The sequence below is a fragment of the Nelusetta ayraudi genome, unplaced genomic scaffold (genome assembly GCF_046127955.1).
Source record: "Nelusetta ayraudi isolate G7.1 ecotype Tasmania unplaced genomic scaffold, CSIRO-AGI_Nayr_v1 ptg000067l, whole genome shotgun sequence".
NCBI classification, from domain to species: domain Eukaryota; kingdom Metazoa; phylum Chordata; class Actinopteri; order Tetraodontiformes; family Monacanthidae; genus Nelusetta; species Nelusetta ayraudi.
Genome location: NW_027466117.1, coordinates 117,501 through 135,510, shown reverse-complemented (window position 1 = coordinate 135,510; position 18,010 = coordinate 117,501). Strand labels below are relative to the sequence as shown.

The 18,010-nt window shown below is 50.7% G+C and overlaps 4 protein-coding genes across 9 annotated transcripts in view; 3 read left to right on the top strand and 1 right to left on the bottom strand.

The window, feature by feature from the left end:
• The first annotated feature begins 884 nt into the window (after positions 1-884).
• On the top strand, positions 885-2,942 carry LOC142898514 (uncharacterized). 2 transcript variants are annotated; one of them, XM_076041473.1, is made up of 5 exons: positions 885-1,091; positions 1,244-1,411; positions 1,513-1,707; positions 1,938-2,127; positions 2,210-2,942. In XM_076041473.1, the coding sequence occupies exons 2-5, from the start codon at positions 1,262-1,264 to the stop codon at positions 2,320-2,322; spliced, it is 648 nt and encodes a 215-aa protein (XP_075897588.1). In that variant the 5' UTR covers positions 885-1,091; positions 1,244-1,261; the 3' UTR covers positions 2,323-2,942. The 2 variants fall into 2 exon arrangements, with proteins under 2 accessions (XP_075897588.1, XP_075897589.1); XM_076041474.1 differs by lacking the exon at positions 885-1,091 and having other exon boundaries at positions 1,223-1,411; positions 1,513-1,683.
• arl6ip1 (ARL6 interacting reticulophagy regulator 1) lies at positions 2,453-8,283 on the bottom strand. 2 transcript variants are annotated; one of them, XM_076041479.1, is made up of 6 exons: positions 8,160-8,283; positions 6,815-6,948; positions 6,173-6,292; positions 5,079-5,196; positions 4,530-4,614; positions 2,453-3,395 (listed from the first exon to the last, which is right to left on the bottom strand). In XM_076041479.1, the coding sequence occupies exons 1-6, from the start codon at positions 8,160-8,162 to the stop codon at positions 3,277-3,279; spliced, it is 579 nt and encodes a 192-aa protein (XP_075897594.1). In that variant the 5' UTR covers positions 8,163-8,283; the 3' UTR covers positions 2,453-3,276. The 2 variants fall into 2 exon arrangements, with proteins under 2 accessions (XP_075897594.1, XP_075897593.1); XM_076041478.1 differs by lacking the exon at positions 8,160-8,283 and adding an exon at positions 7,826-8,099.
• Positions 8,284-9,153: 870 nt separating this feature from the next.
• On the top strand, positions 9,154-16,161 carry srrm2 (serine/arginine repetitive matrix 2). 4 transcript variants are annotated; one of them, XM_076041450.1, is made up of 14 exons: positions 9,154-9,372; positions 10,124-10,375; positions 10,496-10,591; positions 10,700-10,885; positions 10,981-11,067; positions 11,152-11,217; positions 11,295-11,321; positions 11,448-11,552; positions 11,707-11,845; positions 11,934-13,903; positions 14,005-14,694; positions 14,795-14,878; positions 15,475-15,582; positions 15,713-16,161. In XM_076041450.1, the coding sequence occupies exons 2-14, from the start codon at positions 10,128-10,130 to the stop codon at positions 15,771-15,773; spliced, it is 3,867 nt and encodes a 1,288-aa protein (XP_075897565.1). In that variant the 5' UTR covers positions 9,154-9,372; positions 10,124-10,127; the 3' UTR covers positions 15,774-16,161. The 4 variants fall into 4 exon arrangements, with proteins under 4 accessions (XP_075897565.1, XP_075897566.1, XP_075897562.1 ...); XM_076041451.1 differs by having other exon boundaries at positions 11,149-11,217; positions 11,937-13,903; XM_076041447.1 differs by having other exon boundaries at positions 11,149-11,217.
• Positions 16,162-16,639: 478 nt separating this feature from the next.
• The window catches only part of LOC142898516 (ras-related protein Rab-35), a 6,657-nt gene continuing 5,286 nt past the window's right edge, over positions 16,640-18,010 (top strand). Inside the window, exon 1 of the mRNA XM_076041477.1 lies at positions 16,640-16,816. The gene's annotated coding sequence lies outside the window, so the exon portion shown is untranslated. The remainder of the gene's footprint in view (positions 16,817-18,010) is intronic.

Here is an 18,010-nt window from a genome sequence, read left to right as displayed (position 1 = left end):
TGGTGGTGGTGGTGGTGGAGGGGGGCTCTACAGTCTGAAAGGAGCCGCCTCCCTGCGTCCATTTAGCCGCCACTAGCTCGCTAAGCTCAGCCTCCCCGGCGACGGTCGAGTCCGAACGGGACGCTTTTCACCTTCACGGACCAGCGGCGTTTTTTTTTTTTTAAGGGGAAGATGGCCGCTGCGGTGCTCCTAGTATAAATGAATTAATGAATTAATGAATTAGTTTTCTTATCTTACCGTTGGAAGACATACCGGCGAGCACCGTCAGCCACTCTTTAATCCGTCAAATGCGTTCGAGACAGCACCGAGTGTTTACCGGGCCGTGCGGCGAGGATGACCGAGCTGAGGGAGAGCCGAGCCGGGCGGTTACCAGTCCGCCGCCGCCGCCGCTGCTGCTGCTGCCTGTCTGGCTACCACAAGGGGGCGCCCACTGGCCTTAATCCCTGTCGTGTCGATACATTGCGGTGTATGGAGTTATGACTCCGTTTAGGTACAAATAGGACCATCATTTGGCTGTATGGGATAAAAATAACAATAATAATAATAATAATAATAATAATAATAATAATAATAATAATAATAATAATAATTAATTGCTACTTTGGAATTCTGACTTGTGGTATCCGTGTGATGGGTAAAATGTAACATGTAAACAATTTAGGATTTTAGATAATCCAAAAACGAATCGATTCCTCGCGTTAAAAGAAAGCAGACAACAGAGTGCATTCGCTTCAAAAGGTCATTGTTTCATGTCAACCTTTCAAGTAACACGACACATTTCATTCAAATGTGCATGTAAAGTAATGAGTGCGGTGACATATTCTAATACACTGACCAATAAACTCACCCATGATTGGGTGATGTTCCTAATGGGTGAAATGTCACTCAGCAGCATTTGTGTTTTGTCATCACCACGGCAGCAAGGTTTGAGCAGGAGGCGGTTGGATTTAGCAGCAACAGCGCTATCTTGTGCAACTTCCCCTTGATCCTCCACACCATTGCCACATGTCATATTTTGAGGGTGCTTTTGACTTTGACTTTGATGTCAAATAGTGAATGCTGACGTAGAGCAAAGCGAAAGGAGGCGTGAGGTGAGTTGTTAAGAAAGATATATCATGTAGAGCACTGGAGAGGGGGTGTGGGGAGGGTGTGAACACACATCAGCAGAATAGCCGCAGGGTTAGCTGTCAGCTGGACGATGTGACGGTGGGTTGGAACTGTGTGCTCTTTGTTCCTCATGTAGGGGAAACAACGCCTTGAAATGGACTTCACTGTTGAAAGGATACAGAGGTTCGACCACCATGGACTCCACTGCAGGAACAAAGGCCAGAGGGCCAGACCCAGACACCTTCACCAGACCACCTTCATCCTGGGCCAGGATGCACCGTGCTACCTCACCAGCCACAAGCAGGTCGCTGTAGCTACATGACGTCTCACACCCCTCTGTGTGTGTGTGTGTGTGTGTGTAGAATGTCATCACGCCATCTCCTGGTGGTGTTTCTTCTTTGTCAGGCTTTTTCTGGGATGTCATCTGATGGAAGCCCTCATGTTTTCCGCCTGCGGGACCCCTGCTACCCATCTCAGCACCACAACCGGCTGGATCTGAGCGACATGGCCGCGCCGCCCCACGGCTCGCTGCAGACACACACCAAGGAGGTCCACGGGTTCAAAGCCACGCCTGCGGTCAGCTCCGCAGCGTGGCCTGGTGTAGGTCGACGTCCATCAGCCACCCTGCTCGGCCTCGGTGTTCAGGAAGGCTCTGTTCTTGGCATGTTTGATGCATTTATAATGTGAAATCCGATTTCCTTCCCACACTGGGACGGACGCACATCGATTGTGTAGTATATTTCTGTTTCAGCCGGGTACAGTATGAATAATTCCGTCGTTCTCTACTGGATGTTCTGCTCAGTGTTCTCTCCCTGGCTTTGCCCCTCCAGAGAACCGACCCCATGGCTGAGAACTGGGCTCGGTATCGGAGCGGCCGGGCAGCCAGAGAGCTCACCCACCCGGACGGCCCATCGGAGATGCGGACCTCCTACAGCTTGACGCACACGGCGCCGGTGACCGACCAGCAGCAGCAGCCCTTTGGCCGACAAACGCGGCGGCACCAGCACAACATCCTGACAGGTGGCGCAGACGCTGTGCGCAGGGGTGTGAATGTGCAGTTGACGGTGAAGGCTAACAGCAGGACTGTGATCTACCTGTGCAGGTGAGCAGAGGCGGAGCGGTGCGGCTCCGACCAACACCAGGCTGACCAGGCACAAACAGCTGTGGGCAGCACGGCGCTGGGAGACCGACTGCTGCACTCTGAGACTCCACTGAATCCACTTCCTCATTGGCAACGGTTCAGTGTCAACGGCTTCAAATGCATCAGCCGATTAATAACAAGTCGCTTTTTTTTTTCCTGGTTCAGGCAAACATGTCTTGACAGAAAGGCAGAAATCCAAACGCATTTAGTTTAAATTTCAACTTTATTTTCATAAAGATCTCAACAAAAAAATTGAAAGGAGTCAAAAGAGATCAAGGCTAGAAAACGATGAGACCAAGGAAGAAACACATAAATAAGACAAAGAGCACAATGGAAACACTGAGGATGTTCTAGGTTCTATGTACAGAGACGTCTCACCCAGAAACACACCGACGGTTCGTCTAGCGGAGCCAAGAGAGCAGCTAGCAGCAGTACAGCAGTAGGTTTTATTCAGTTTCACTCCAGGCAAGCGTCGCTTTGAATCCAGTTTCTCGGGGTTTTTTTTCCAAATAAAAACCAAAATGGTAGAAGTAGTAGTAGAAGAAGAAAAAATGCTACCACCACAATTTACATGAGTCATTTCTTGTTTAAATATGACAAAAACCGTCAAAGTAAAACTGGCGGCAGGGGCTGGGGGGCGCGGGGGGGGGGGAGGTTTAGAATCGATGCAGTAGTGCTACCAAATAAAAGAAAAGAAGAAAACGCCTGCTCAGTAGTCATTGGACACAGGGAATGGCAATAAAAATGAACTGAAAGCTTTGGTGAAAAGGTGTGTTCAGCATTTGTCAAGACGAGTTGGTGGCCGGCCGATGGGGGTGACGTGTGTGATGAGGATGAAATGCCAACAGTGAGACACCCAACTCTTGACGGTGTGTTACACTAAATAAAAACGTGACACTGTGAGGCAGGAAGCTGGAGGTTCTTCAACGTCCTCCCCTCCTCCTCCTCCACCTTCCCTCCTTCCTGGGTGGTGGTGAATCTTTTCAAGACTTTCCCCCTGCACCTCCTTCTCCACCTCCTCCTCCTCTTCACTCGTTCTTCTTCTCCTTCTGTTTGAGCAGTTTGTTGATCTCCCTCTTGGCCATGGCCGTGTACTTGCTGATGATGCCGTGCTGGTTCAGGCCAGGCAGCAGAAGCAGGAAACTCACTGCGGCACAAAGGTCAACGGTCAAGGTCACTGCGTTTTTACCATCTGCGTTCATTCCACACATTATCGGTCAGTCGTGAACCGATCGATACGGTCAATCAATCGTGCAGTAACGTTCGTGGCTTCTGTTTTAACGACACACAAGCCTTCAAGTCTCTCCGCTCCAGCAGAGGATTGTGAACAAGAGCTCAACCAAAACACAAGCGGCCACTTTTCCAATCAATAGCTGCTTTTATTGCCTCCCCCCCCACACCCCAATTAAAAATAATAAACTCTCTGTTCGCCGTGGCAGTCATGTGTCTGCTAAACCCATTTTTACTGCAGTCCTCTCTCTTCCCCCCACCCCCAATTGGCGCTGATAAATACCCGGCGTGTCTCGGCTTATATAACGATGGCACAGTCAGCTGATACTGAATCACCAACCGCCACCTTCTCAAGAAACGCCTCGGGAGCTGCGGGCCCGCTAGACATTTCAAGGAGGTGATTGAGCAGCATCACTGTAGATACTGATACAGCGCAACTCCACATTAGTGCCGGCAAATGAGTCACAGCGACTTCGGGGAAGCGCATGATTCTGCAGATTGCTGATGATGATGATGATGATGATGATGATGGAGGAAAAATAAGCAAGCAAAGTTGCAGTCAAGAACAAACTAATCAATTCACACTTGGCGAGTCGAGGCGGAGGGGAGGTGGTGGTGGTGGTGGTGGAGGTGTCACATCAGTTCCTGTTTCTACCCTGCGTGTGTGTGTGTGTGTGTGTGTGTGTGTGTGTCCATTGTCGGCGGACACGAAAACCAAACATTTGTTTTTAAAAGCACTTTTTGGGTCAAAGGTTCCTCACTTCCGTATGAATTTGCCTCTGCATGCCAGGCCACACCCCCCCCACACGCCCGTAGCCAATCAGCACAGCACATGGGCCACACATTCCTTAAATAGCCAACCACAGTTAGCCGAGCAGGACTTCAGCCAAACCAGATCGTCTCACAAGGGAATAAATCAGAGCTCACGTCCTGTCGTTATTTGTCAAAAGAAAAATAGTTGCAGTTGCTGTGTGTGTGTGTGTGTGTGTGTGTGTGTGTGTGTGTGTGTGTGTGTGTGTGTGTGTGTGTGTGTGTGAGTTAATACACTCACCGATCAGGTAGGTCAGGAACAGGTTGTGCACCTGCTGTCCGATCCACGCCACTGCCAGCAGGCCGCTGATCACTGAGGCAAAGTACTGTGAGGAGGAGGTGGGGACAGAGGGGGTTGGGGGGGGGGCAGAGGGTCTCAGGTTACACCTGGGCAGCTGCAGGTCAAACCCTGACACACGCAAACGCACGGAGGCCCACGGATTAAGCTCTCAGGGCCTCCACTTCCATTTCGAGCTCATGCTGTGCAAAAGTATGCGGCGCCGTCTCGGCAGAGCACACATTAGAAGAATATGCGCTTTAAAAACCCACTTATGGCAGGCTTGCAACCCAGTTCTGCAGGGTGGAGGGGGGTCAGCTAAATGGAGCAGCAAAGTTAATCAGCTGAGGGTATTTTTATCTGGGGCACAGCGCGCTGCCGCCTGGCAGCAGCAGCAGCAGCAGGAGGAGGAAGTCGACTCTGCAGCGCTGCAGACCTCCTCAGAGTCGCAGCAGCGTCCTTCACAATGGCGCCAAACCCTGAGGCGCTGTCGCAAACACCGGGCCGCTTTACCATTTTGGGTTTCTCCTCCTTCAGGGCGCAGAGACGCTTCCACCAGCCCACGACGCGGCGCTGGGTCTTCACCAGGTTGCCGCAGATGTCGTGGAAGCGCTGCTGCTGCTCGGTTGTCCTGCAGACAGAAGCAAGATAATAATATATATATATATATATATTAATATGGTGAGATAAAAGAGTTGCTGAACGGCAAGCCGACAGCTGTCAACGGTTGTGCGACGACTGTGTTGTTCAGAATTCACGGGGCAGGCAGTGCAGACGGGTTTGAAGGTGAAAATGCCGAGCTGGACTCGCGTCCACTCGGAGGAGCTCGACTTGAGAAGGGCAGCTGTCGAGGCTGCGCTTTATTTTCTGCTGAGGCATCACCGGGTATTTCTGTTCCTGCTGCTGCCAGGCAGCCAGACGGAGGTCGTGAGCAGGCCCAGGACCCAGGACCCAGTGCCCAGGACCCAGTGCCCAGGACCCAGTGCCCAGGGCCCAGGTGCTACCACGCAGCCACCGCTCCCAGACAAACGCCTACAAATACCTAGGACAGCCTTCGCTCGATCATTAATGTGACCGTGCAGACAGAAGCCGCACACAGTGCAGCGGCACACCTGCTGCTCTGTGTGCAGCAGTGCAGGTCCGACTCAGCAGATCCAGGGTCGTCTCAATGTCCCGGACGCCGGTGCCAACGTCTGGCTGTAACTCAACTCCTCTGCTGGGTGTCTTGTTCTCACACTCACACAGCTGAGCCTGAGGCTGTTCCCCAACCGGCAGGGAAAAGCCGTCACTGACTTTAGAGTAATTACACAACTTCACTTACATAACCACATCAGGCTCCTCAGGGTTTATTCTTGTTCTCACTTTTCCACTACATCATATACATTAGTTTTTTGTTTTTTTTAGACCCTGATGAGGAAAACTGTCACCGACTCGTCAATGTACTCAATTTTGTGCCGGTGTGAAATTGCTGCCTATAAAAAAATATACACGCTCTCTGGATATCTGATATTTACAGAAGGAGTTTTGCTCCCCGTTTACAAAAACGGACAACAAACGGACCTTTGATCATTGAATGGACGGCAGATTATAGACAGTTTCAGCCTCACCACTTATTGGCGCCAAAGATTCGGGGAGCGAGGGTGGGCACCAGGTAGTCGGCCAGGCAGAGTAGCATGACGGAGCAGGAGAGGCCGGTCAGCACCGAGGGGTCCATGTAGTAGATCAGCCTGGAGCAGAACACAAACACAGCCCATCAGGATCACAAACCAGGGTTTCGTTCACAACACACAGGCGTCTGGGCTCAATGAACAGACTGACTGCACATCTGCTGTTGAACTACAACATTGAGCAAGGCAGATGATTATTATTTTTCAAAAATAATCATTCTGAGAGGTTCATCCACTTTTGTTTTTGGCCTTTTTTTTCATTTTCCTTTTTTTTCCTCGAATTTCTCAACTAAACAGAAGAAACCCTAAGCGGATTAGGTCAGCTAATCTCATTTGTTTCCTGCTGGCTGCATTTCCACAATGTGATTCTGAAAACTTTAAGAATTTCTTCTCACGAGGACTGGGTTTTCAGTGGCGAGCAGCAGCAGGAGCAGCAGGAGCAGCAGCAGCAGCAGCAGGGCCCACTACTTCTCCTCCTCACACATCTATCTCACAGGCAGGAAGTGGCAGCTATGCCAGCTATGTGGCCAGCTGTTTGTGCTCATGATGACGCAGCAGCAGCCGGCGTCAAGGTGGACTCACATGAAGAGCACGGTGGTGACGCCGACCAGGGCCCCCGGGAACCAGGGCTTCTCCCAGCGGACGACGCGGTCCCCGGCCAGGATCACCTCGCCCCAGCCCTGCAGCTGCTCCTCCAGCTGGGCCGTTTCCTGCGCCTAAACACGGATACACACACACAATCATACGTCTTGTCTTGTTTTTTTAAATACACCATTTTATTGGAATGCACGGTCGCCAAATAACGTTCAGCCATTAAGGAAAATCTAATTGTCAAATGTAATTAAACCTTAATGGAGGAGGAGAAGTGGTCGCCTTTCACTGGATCCATTTTCATGACGCTAGATATTTAATAGTACAAGATTCAATTTCGATAAACCTGTGACTATTATGAGAATTACGACGTTATGAGCGTGTGGTTATATCACTATCATGTAGTTTCAGCAGCCCCAGTGCGGCTGTCATTGCCCTCTCCGATAAGGAGGGCAACGGTAAATCGGGTCGATAACTGGCGTGACGGAGCATTTATGTGAACCAGTGGACCACAAGTCTTAGACTTTAAATGGGTCACAACGACCCCCAAACACTGTCGATTATAATGGATGAATACGTAAACGGTTGGCGGTCTAAGATGGGCTACAAGCTGTAAGAGCTGCGCCGAAGCTAATTGGCTAAATTCGCAGTTAGCCGACAGGCTAGTTAGCTGTTAGCTGCTGCTGCTGCTGCTGTCACCGCTAGCAGCTGCATCAACCGCAGCAGCAGCGACACTCGGGCTGGATTAAAGCAAGCGTACTAAGAGGGGGGGGGGTTGGTGGTGGTGGAGGGCTCCGAACTGCTGCGCAGCACTACGTTCATCCAAAGCGAGCAAATGTGTTCACGCTGCCCTTCGATGCCGTCGATCGACCGCAGTTTGCTCTCCAGAGTACAGTCGGAAGCCAGCGAAACACACCCATCACCGCAGACACAAGGATTACCTGGACGTTTACGAACGCCAGGCAGTGAGGCGGAGGGGGGAAAACATGCGCAAATACTCACTAGCATGTTTACGCTTTTGTTGTCGCCTTCGGCCATCATTGTGGTTCCACCGCCAGTTTCTGTCACTTAAAATTCGATGACTTGGTAGGAAACGGATCCAGCGGAGCTGCTACTCGCCTGCCTCTACGACTTCGGCGTCACTAACCGTCAGAGGCGGTCCACGGCTCCAATTTATCTTCAAAATTTGCGTCAAAATTAGCCGAAAGGCCTTCTGGGATATGTAGTGCGAGTGCCGTCGCGCAAAGGGACTAGATCGCCGCGGATGAATCTGGTCTTCTTGCGCTACATTAAAGATTGCATGACCACAATAAGTTGAATTAAATTAGAAAAGCACCATATGTCTTTTCCCCTTGAATGTATCGCCTCTTCCTCCGCAATTCCCCGCTGTTGAGTGACTCGGCAGCTCCAAAAGGCCGCAGACGCTTTCTTTTATCGTGAAGCACGAAGACTCGTTTGCTGGACTTTGATGTGTGATTCATGGCACAGCGTCGCGTCTTTAAAATATAAAAGCTGGGCTCGCAGCTTTGCGTGTCATGTGACCAAGTAGTTTCAGTACTGTATTGAACAGCAGTACCACCGCTATTATGTACTTACACGGTGTTACGCGTAATTAACTATCATCTTGATTTTATTCATTTGGCTTTGTAGAACATAGCAGTAGCAAGGAAATACTAAACAAGCAACAAACAAACAAAAAAAATACATTGGTTTCGTATGCGTCGATATGTGGAGTGGAGGTTGGTTGTGGTGGAGATGGTTGTTACTATTGTGTACATAACTTTTAAAGTAACCCAACTGTCAACATAATGTGAATATCTTGTTTGTTCCTTATTTACTATTTAAAATATATACATAATTTCCATTCTTTTCTACTGCATTCTTGCTGTAATTATGCAAATTTCCCCATTGTGAAATTAATAAAGGCTCCTCCCCCTCCTCCTCCTCCTCCTCCTCCTCCTTCTTCTTCTTCTTCTTCTTCTTTAAAATTAACCTTGACCTTGAACCTTAACTACGGATCCCTCTCCAGACACAACAGACTTAATGCAGAGAGGAAGTGCAGGACAGGCGGTGATTGAAAATGGATGAACGGATTAGGAACGGCTTGTTTTTTTTTTTGTTTTTTTTTTATCATAATAAAAATGTTGAGTAGTTGATCCATTAGGTTCAGGCTATCTATCTATCTATCTATCTATCTATCTATCTATCTATCTATCTATCTATCTATCTATCTATCTATCTATCTATCTACCTGGTGAAAGTTCCCTAGTTGACGCCGAGGACATTGAACGCCTCACCGTTTGAACGTCAAGCGGCGTCTTGCGTGTGACGTCATTGGACTTTCGTCTCGTTCACCCCACTGCTTGAGGTAGCACTACCACCACCACCAGACCAGTTAGCCGCCTGCTAACGAGCTCCGGATTTCGCCATCTTTCACGCGTTTCTCAAGGCGCAGTTATTGACATTTTTCAATCGACGTTTTTGTTCTTTAAGGGAGCCCACGTATCCGTCCGCCCAGTCTCGGTGCTCCGCCGTCGGAGGAACTGCTGGTACGTTGCTGATGCGTTAGCCAGCTAGCCTAGCTCAGGTTGGGATTACTCGCTACGCAGAGGTGTGTTTGGGCCTCCCCATGTAAATAATACCATTGGCTAATTTAACGTTTTACTTGAGTTGGATTTTTATTTTATTTTTTAATAACAACTGTGAGTGTAACATTTATTGCTTAGTAATCCGTTAAAATGTGATAGTATCAGTTCGGATGTGCTTTACAGGCCATTTTGGTGCACGTGCTAACGGCAGGCTAAAAAAAAAACTCACCGCCAATTAAAACTGTGAAATACACAAAAGGCGATTGTAAATGAATGAAATTTTGCTTAAACGTAGATGAAGCTACGGTAATCCGTTGAAATAGTACTGCCAAAACACCGCACAATTTGTAATTCAGCACCTCGATTGTGTTGTTTTATGGTAAAGGAAACGCAGTCTGGCGGAAGTGTGTTACAAAGAGGTCGAAAATACTCCGAATAGAAAATATACTCACACGCAGAAACATGTGAAACACATAAATGATTTATTTCAATTCCTAATCCGTACATCACTTTCTTTAAAAAAACAAAAAGTGTTTATATTCTATTTTGAGACAATTGAATGCGTCGAACAGGAAAGAAACAATAATTCAGGATGTTTTGTCCATGTTATTAACACTCTTCCCCTGCATTTCTCTTCGGTACAAAACAACGACTTGTTTGTTCAGTATTGCTGGCTCCATTCGTCCCCAGTCTTAATTTCTTATCTTCACAGAGCCATGTACAATGGAATCGGCTTGACAACTCCGCGGGGCAGCGGCACCAATGGCTACGTGCAGCGCAACCTGTCCAGCCTGCGCGTCAAACGGCCGCGGGATGACCGCGGCGGCGAGCGGGACGAGAAAGACCGCGAGCGGCTGGAGAGTCAGCTCAACAGGCAGCCCAACGCCGAGATCCTGGAGCACCAGCGCAAGAGGCAGCTGGAGGTCAAGTGTGCCGAGCTGCAGGACATGATGGAGGAGCAAGGGTGAGCCGCGGACCGGATTCACCTCCACTTTACGCACGGCTTTGAAATATTCGACACGTGTGCTTGAATGTGGGTTGCAGTATTTTTCTTTAAAATACACTTGTCGCCTCTGTTGCTCAGGTACACGGCTGAGGAAATCGAGGAGAAGGTGAACAGCTTTCGCATGATGCTGCAGGAGAAGCAGGAGCCGGTTGTCAACACCAACGAGAGGCCAACGTAAGCGGGCGGAAAGGCGGTGAAATTCAGTTGATCGCAGACTAGACTCTCTTGACAAGCAGAGGGCTTTGCTTGTTAGTGGACAAACTTTCTGATTTTATGTCGCAGGGTGACAGAGACTCACGCTCTAGCTGCGGCCAACCAGCAGAAGAACGATCGTCTTCGCGCAGCGTTTGGCATCTCCAGCGACTACGTCGACGGATCGTCCTTCCAGTCGGACCGGAAGGAGAAGGAGAAGGAGAAAAGGGAGCAGGAACGCCTGGAGAGGGAGAGACAGCAGCAACAGAAATACACGTGGGTGTGATGAATGCAACACTGTTGCCGAGGTCGACACAGTCAGAGCTGAGTCCAGTGAGAAAACTCCAGATCTGCCTCTGTTGTCCTGTCAGGCTGGTGGTGGACTCGGACGACGATTCAGATTCTCCTCCGAAGAAACGCAGCAGGAAGAAGAAGAAGAAGAACAAGAACAGAGACGGGTGAGAGTTTGAACTCGCGGCAGAAATGTTTCCCAGCTGCCAGGCTGAGCGTTGACGCCTCCTGTTGCCCCCTTGTGTCAGCAGCTCAGAGAGTCCAGCGGCGTCTCCTCGGCGAGAGAAGAAAAAATCCAAAAAGAAGAAAAAGAAACGGTTCGTGTCCGCTGGGTGGGGATTATTCTCCTCTTGTCACGTCGGTGATTTCTAACAAGATTTCTTTTGTTTTTCAGTGAGACGTCAGAGGATGAAGATGACAGGTGGGCATTTTGACATCGATCCTTTATAACCATTTGTTGTTTGTGACGCTGTGTATTAACAAAGCACATTTATTAGCTGGAAAGAATCAGTCAGTGATGACAGAGTGATATTCTGTCTTCATGAAGCTCCTCGGATGAAAAGCAGAAGGTGTCAAAGAAGAAGAAGAGCGACAGTCCCCAGAAAGCCAAGGCGGGTCGACGCAGGAGCCCCTCCTCCAGCTCTGCTCACAGGTACCACATTATAAATAACCCCTCACTGTCCTGGTTGGATTTTAATGGACTTTGATGAATGAACGACAACACTCTCGCAGTTTGTCCTCGTGTGAAGATACGGAATCATTCTTCTCTCCTCCCTCGTGTCTCACAATGTTTGTGTTGTTGACAGTGAGTCTCCAGCTCCTCAAAAGGCTCGCCAGCAAGATCCCGGCGCGAGAAAAGCTGAGGAGAGCCGGAAGAGGAGGTCACCTGAGCACAGGGGCCGAGGCCACGAGGAGCACAGCCCTCGCCACCAGGGAGGAGACGCGGTAAGGCTTCACCGTCAGCTCCTGTTGACTGAAATGTAAACGCGGAAATTTTGTTTCAACTCCAAAAACGTTTCTCCCTGCCGCCCAGAAGAGGTCCAACCTGCAGAAAGAAACAGAGAAGACCTCCGGCAAGAAGAGAAACGACTCCCCGTCGCCGTCTCCTTCGCCACAGGTGGAAAGAAGTAGAGAGGAGGCCAAAGGACGGAGGTCCAGGAGCAAAGAAACGGCCAGCAGGAGGCGCTCCAGGAGCAGAGACGGCGAAAAGAGGAGACGATCTCCCAGCGGTGAGAAGGAGCGGGTGAGGGGGAGGCGCTCCAGGAGCAAAGAGAAGGAGAGAGACAGAGGAGGGAGGTCCAGGAGCAGGGAGAAGGCGGGCGGGAAACGCTCCAGGAGCAGAGACCCCCAGAGGGACGGCGGGAAGACCTCCAGGAGCAGAGACGCTGCAAAGGGGAGGCGCTCCAGGAGCAGGAGTGTGGAGAAGAAGAAGCAGCAGCGCTCCAGGAGCAGAGAAAAGAGGGAGAAAGAGAAAGAAAGAGTCCCTCAGAGGAGCAGACATGACTCCTCCTCAAGCTCCTCCCCCTCCCCGTCTCCTCCTCCTCCGAAGGAGAGGAGCAGGGAGGCGGCAGAGCGCAACAGGGACGGAAAGAAGCAGGAAAGGAAAAACAGACACGACTCCTCGTCTCCTTCTCCTCCTCCTCCTCCTCCTCCTCCTGCTGAGAAGGAGAGGGCGAGGAAGGACAGGAGCGCAGACAGGGAGCAGGAGGTCGGCAGGAGAGCAGAGAGGAACTCTTCACCCCACCTGCACAAGAATGAGCGCAGGAGAGACTCGGCCTCTCCCGCCTCCTCCTCAGTGGTCACCAACGGCCGTCAGAGAGAGAAGGGGGAGGAGGAGCGGAGGCGGGACAAAGAGAGGGAGGTGGTTGTGGAGAAGGTGAGGGAGCGAGACAGGGAGTGGGGTCAGGAGGGGAGCAGCAGCAGGAGGAGGGAGGAGGAGCAGCAGCAGCAGCAGAGGTCGAATGCTGAGAGGGGAGGCGGCTCCAGACCTGCTGAGAAGGAGAGGAAAGCAGGGAGGAGCCAGGAGCAGGAGAGAGCCGTGACTCCGCCCAGGAAGGAGTCGCGTGACGGCGCCGCCAAAAAGCCTGAGAAGAAGAGTGAGAGCAGCAGCGGCAGCAGCAGCAGCAGCAGCGACAGCAGCAGTGACAGCGACAGCGGCAACTCCTCGTCTTCATCGTCGTCCTCCTCCTCCTCCTCGTCATCGTCCTCTGAAGACGAAGGCAAGGGCAAGGCGGCCCAGCGGGCCAAGGGTGGCGCCGCCAAGCCGCCTTCGGCCACCATCGGAGCAGCGGTGCAGAGGTACATCGCCAACGGCCGCAAGGAGAATTCTGCCTCGGCGTCGGAGGCGGACGGGCCGAGGAGAGTCCAGAGCAGGAGGGAGGGGACCTCCAGCAGAGCTGCCCCTCCTCCCGCTCCTCCTGCTGCTGCGGCGGGGAGTCCTCCGGCCCAGACCAGGGCCCAGGACCGGCACAGCCCGGCACGACCCCGCGACCCCAGTCCCGCAACCCACCCGTCCAGCAGAGGGCGCCACAGGCTCTCCCCGCCAGAGCCCGAAGCTCCAAGGAGCAGGCCCGAAGCCAAGGCCAGGGAGAGGGAGTCGGGGAGCAGGCTCAGCCCCGCCCCCAGGAGGGGCCAGACCCCACCTCCCAAGAGGAGCTCCGCCTCCCCACCGCCCCGCCGCACTCCACCCAGACAGTACCAGGCGCCCCCAGCCCGGTCCAGGAGAACATCTCCTCCTCCGGAGCGGGAGAGAGAGAGGCAGAAGGAGAGGGAGCACCACTCTGCCGTCAGGAGGAGCAGGTCGAGGAGCCAGAGGAGGAGCAGCAGGACCAGGAGTCCCAGGAGGAGCAGCAGGACCAGGAGTCCCAGGAGGAGCAGCAGGACCAGGAGTCCCAGGAGGCGCAGCAGGACCAGGAGTCCCAGGAGGCGCAGCAGCAGGTCCAGGAGTCCAAGGAGGCGCAGCAGCAGGTCCAGGAGTCCCAGGAGGCGCAGCCCTCCTAACAGGTGAATAAAAGCTTTGTGCGTCCAGAAGCCGATGTTTCTTCACCACCGCTGGGAGGAATCTTGCATTTGTGACATTCCATTTTCACACCTCTCTCCTCCAGGTCCTCCCGTCGCGCTCCTTCTCCTCAGCAGCAGAGGAGGAGAAGTCGCTCCCTCTCCAGAGACCGAGCCAGACAGAAGGAGCAGGAGAGGAGCCGACCGAAGGAGGTGCAGCAGGACAGGAGACGAGAGCAGCAGCAGCAGCCGCCGCCACCACCACCAAAAGTTGCCCCACAGCCTCAGAGGTCGTCTTCCTCCTCCTCCTCCTCGTCCTCCTCTTCATCCGGCTCCTCCTCGTCCTCCTCGCCATCACCCCCCCGGCAAAGAGAGGACTCCAAGGCCCCCACAGAGAAGGAGAGGAGGGCAGATGGAGGGAAGCAGCAGGAGGAGGAGGAGGAGAAGAGAGTCTCCTCGCACGCCGCACCTCCTCGGCGAACGTCGCTCTCAGACTCCCGCAACTCCAGCGTGACTTCCAGGAAGTCTCCCGGCAGCCAACCAGGAAGCAGCCAGCCAGGAAGCAGCCAGCCGTCGCAGAGTCACACCAGGAAGCAGTCGCCAGCGGTCGCCACACGGCCAGCGGATGAGGCGGCGCCTCGGGAGAGCGCCGTCAACGGCACCAAGACCGACAACGGCAACAAGAAGCCAGCCAGAAGCAGCAGCAGCAGCAGCAGCTCCTCCTCCTCCTCCTCATCCTCCTCGTCGTCCTCCTCCTCCTCGGAGAGCTCAGACTCCGAAGAGGAGAAAGAAAAAGGGTATGGACCAGAGAGCTGGCAACGTTAAGACCTGGAGATTCTCATCACATCAACGACTCTGTTTTGATAACCTCTGTTTATTCCAATTTTAATTCAACAGGAAGACGGCAGTCAAGCCTCAGAGCTCCTCCTCCTCTTCTTCATCCTCCTCCTCAGACAATGAAGAGGAAACTAAAAAAAACAGGTGAGAGGAGACTCTTGTTTTTGAGCTTTTGGGTTTCTAGACTCATAAAATGTTCCCACTGAATCAAAAACCACCATGTTTGGATGTGAAAAGATTAAAAGGACTCAATAAGCTCTTATTTTTGACCGGGAAATGTCTCATATTTAATTGGCTCAACAAAGACATTTTTAGAGTTCTGCCTATGGAGAGACTAAGTGCCATATTCAAAGGAAATGGAAATGGAAAAGACATTATGGACATATGGCAACTCCTACCTGCCTGAGGGTCTCATTGAAATCATACAGAGGGGAAAATGCTGGCCTGGAAGGTTCCAGAGTGAACGAACCAGCAATGAGAAATACTCACACACACTTTCATTTGCTGATAACTTGCTGATTCCTTTTTCATTATTATTATTATTATTATTATTATTATTATTATTATACATAACTTATCATCCCTCTTTCTTTTTTTTTCTCCTTATGTTTTTACGATATTTGAATCTTTTCTCCTCGCTCAGACCACGATTGAATGATGTACATTTGTATGTCAGCAGCGGACCGTCGACTGTTAAAATGCTGCGTGAGGGACTCAGACTCTTTGCTGTCTCTCCACAGTGCTGCTGGCTCCGGCAGGGTTCCAGCTGACTCGCTGAGAGAATCTCGCTCGCTCAGCTATTCCCCACCCAGATACATCAGAGCGGCGCAGTCGTCACCAAAACGCAGGTTTGTCTCAGCGCTGCAGGGTTTTTTTGACATGGCGATGGGAGTGCATGTGAGATGAATTCAAACACAGGGAAAGAATTTTTCATTATCAATTATTACTGCTAATATTTTTCATTCATTGTCTCCGCAGTGGCAGCAGACAGTCTCCGAGCCGCTCATCAAACAGCAGCAGCAGCAGAAGGAGGAACTGAGGAAACGACTTCTTCTGTTTGTTTTGTTTTTTTTTCCTCCTGTTTCTGAGCCCCCCACCCCCACCCCCCCGCACAGTTAACATTTTCTTTTTAACAATGTTGACCCGAGGCTGGCTTGTACATTTCTTTTTACGAGCTCACTTGGAAAGCATACGCGTCCGGAATCGCCACCAAAAAAAAATAAAAAATAAAAAAACATTTCTAAGTGATGCATTAACTCTCTTCATAGAATCTCTTGTACCTGCTTTGTTGTGTTCTTCCTGTAGATATATACGCTGTCTGTATTTTGGGATCATCTGTTCAATTTCCATTTAATGTAATCAAGAAACTGAATTGTGCTATTTCTTTGTGGACAACGATTAAAGATAATAAAGACAGTTGTACATTTTGATGGCGTGGAATGCAAATTCATTGGAGTACTGCCACCCACCACCAGGGGGTGATAACGCTGCAGTTCGAGCTGTGATCCGTCCTGCAGGCAGCACCTGGCTGGCTGTATTACTCGGGTTTATTTGACAGTTTTTTCAGACTCAACAATTTTCTGCGATGGTAAAACGGGAAGTGGACCGGAAAATTTCTTGAAGTGAACCTCTCTCCGGATGCGAACTTCCGTAGTGATGTCGAAACTAGGATTATGACATTCATTGTATAACTGCACAGATTTTCTTATTTTTAATTTACATTTAATTCGTATGTGTACATTTTATTTTTTTTTTCTTCAACCGTCTGTCAAAAAAATAAATAAATAAAAAAAAAAATAAAAAAAAAATCACATAATCGGTTCTTTCGCCTGTTTTATTGCGGGTGTTTGGATTTTCCCACACGACATGAATACGGCATGAGATGATGAGTGGGTCGGTCGGCCGCCAGCTGCAGCAGCAGTCAGGTGTGGTCGGCGGCGGCGGCGGCGGGCGGGGAGACACTCCGACCGACTGAGGTGGTCAACTAGTGGGACTCCAGCACCACCAGCACCGAGGCTGAAGCCAGCTCCGAGGTGTCAGCACAACTGACAGAAGAACACCCACTCGTCAAAGATGGCCACGGTGAGTTTCATTCTGCTCTCGTTCCAACTTTTATTCTGCCAAGTTTGTTTGTTCGGGCGGAGGAGGAGGACGAGGGGAACTTTTGGTTTGGTTAGCAAGCAGAGCGAGTCGCTGCCAGGCCCGGAAGTCGTCATTCCACATTGGATTATAACATCGTGGAAGTTTTTTTTTTCTATCTTCTTCCCATTAGTTTACCGTCGTGAGTTGGCATCTAGTCTTTATAAAGCCACAAATATACTATTTATCGAGTTGTGGTCTGTCCCGTGCCTCGGCTACGGAAGCCGGTGGGCAGCTCTGGGAGAAAACGAGGCTTACTCCACTGTTGGTGTTGAAATCAGGGCAGTTCACTGCACCGACAAGCCGCAGTTCAACCGAGTCTGACAATTGGTGAAGCGTTGACAATCAGGTTTATTTTTTTGACGGGGGGCTGTTAAAGCACAAGTGTAACTTTAGGAGACAGTAGTTCGGATAAAAAGGGTCGATTTGTGGCGAGGTTCGGAAAGCGACAAGGTCGCCCGTTGGTTGGTGTAACACCGAAACTGGCAGCCAGTCAGGATGGTGGTGATGATGACGACGACGACATTGTATTTAGTCAAACATCACCATCATGACCTTCGGTTTTGGCCGAAGCTTGTGGTCGCCGCAGTCCGTCCAGTCTGGCAATGCCAAGACGTTGGGGCTGTCACTTCCAGTGTGGTGGTGGTTGTTGTCTTCATCACCAGTTTCCTTCTAACGCGATTATTAAACGGTCCCCCCCGCAAGGCGACTGACAAAGACGGACAGTTGGACTAAAGTTGAAACTTTTATTGTCTTGTTTATTTGCATTGTGCCTCGCAGCTGTTCTCCATTAACGCGAAGACCCGGAGGTGTTGCGGCGGGTTTGGTTCGCCTGCTGAGATTCTTCTTCGTGGTTTTCATTTGTGTGTGTTGTTGAACTGTCTGAATGTCGCCACCGAGTTTCAGAAACCCACAAAAAAAAAGAAAAAAGGGAGAAATCGCGGAATATGCCTGACAACTAGTGAACACACAAACATTGTACTGTATGTACATGTTCATTGAAAAGGACACGCCGTTGTTTTTGGTATCTCGCTCTGGAACGCAGTCCGGTGAGGGGCGCAAATCTCCTGATAACACCTTGTAAAGAACGCGATTTACAGTTGACATAATAAAAAAAATAAATAATAAAAAAAAGTT

Bases quoted from the DNA above. Each gene is read 5' to 3' on its own strand.
- LOC142898514 (XM_076041473.1), top strand. From the start codon at position 1,262: ATGGACTTCACTGTTGAAAGGATACAGAGGTTCGACCACCATGGACTC. The intron at 1,412-1,512 runs GTCGCTGTAGCT...CTTCTTTGTCAG, and splicing joins ACCTCACCAGCCACAAGCAG to GCTTTTTCTGGGATGTCATC. The intron at 1,708-1,937 runs GTAGGTCGACGT...TTGCCCCTCCAG, and splicing joins GCTCCGCAGCGTGGCCTGGT to AGAACCGACCCCATGGCTGA.
- srrm2 (XM_076041447.1), top strand. From the start codon at position 10,128: ATGTACAATGGAATCGGCTTGACAACTCCGCGGGGCAGCGGCACCAAT. The intron at 11,553-11,706 runs GTACCACATTAT...TGTTGTTGACAG, and splicing joins TCCTCCAGCTCTGCTCACAG to TGAGTCTCCAGCTCCTCAAA. The intron at 14,879-15,474 runs GTGAGAGGAGAC...GTCTCTCCACAG, and splicing joins GAGGAAACTAAAAAAAACAG to TGCTGCTGGCTCCGGCAGGG.
- arl6ip1 (XM_076041478.1), bottom strand. From the start codon at position 7,864: ATGATGGCCGAAGGCGACAACAAAAGCGTAAACATGCTA. The intron at 4,615-5,078 runs GTAAAGCGGCCC...TCCTCCTCACAG, and splicing joins AGGAGGAGAAACCCAAAATG to TACTTTGCCTCAGTGATCAG. The intron at 3,396-4,529 runs GTGAGTGTATTA...TTTGTGCCGCAG, and splicing joins GTTCCTGACCTACCTGATCG to TGAGTTTCCTGCTTCTGCTG.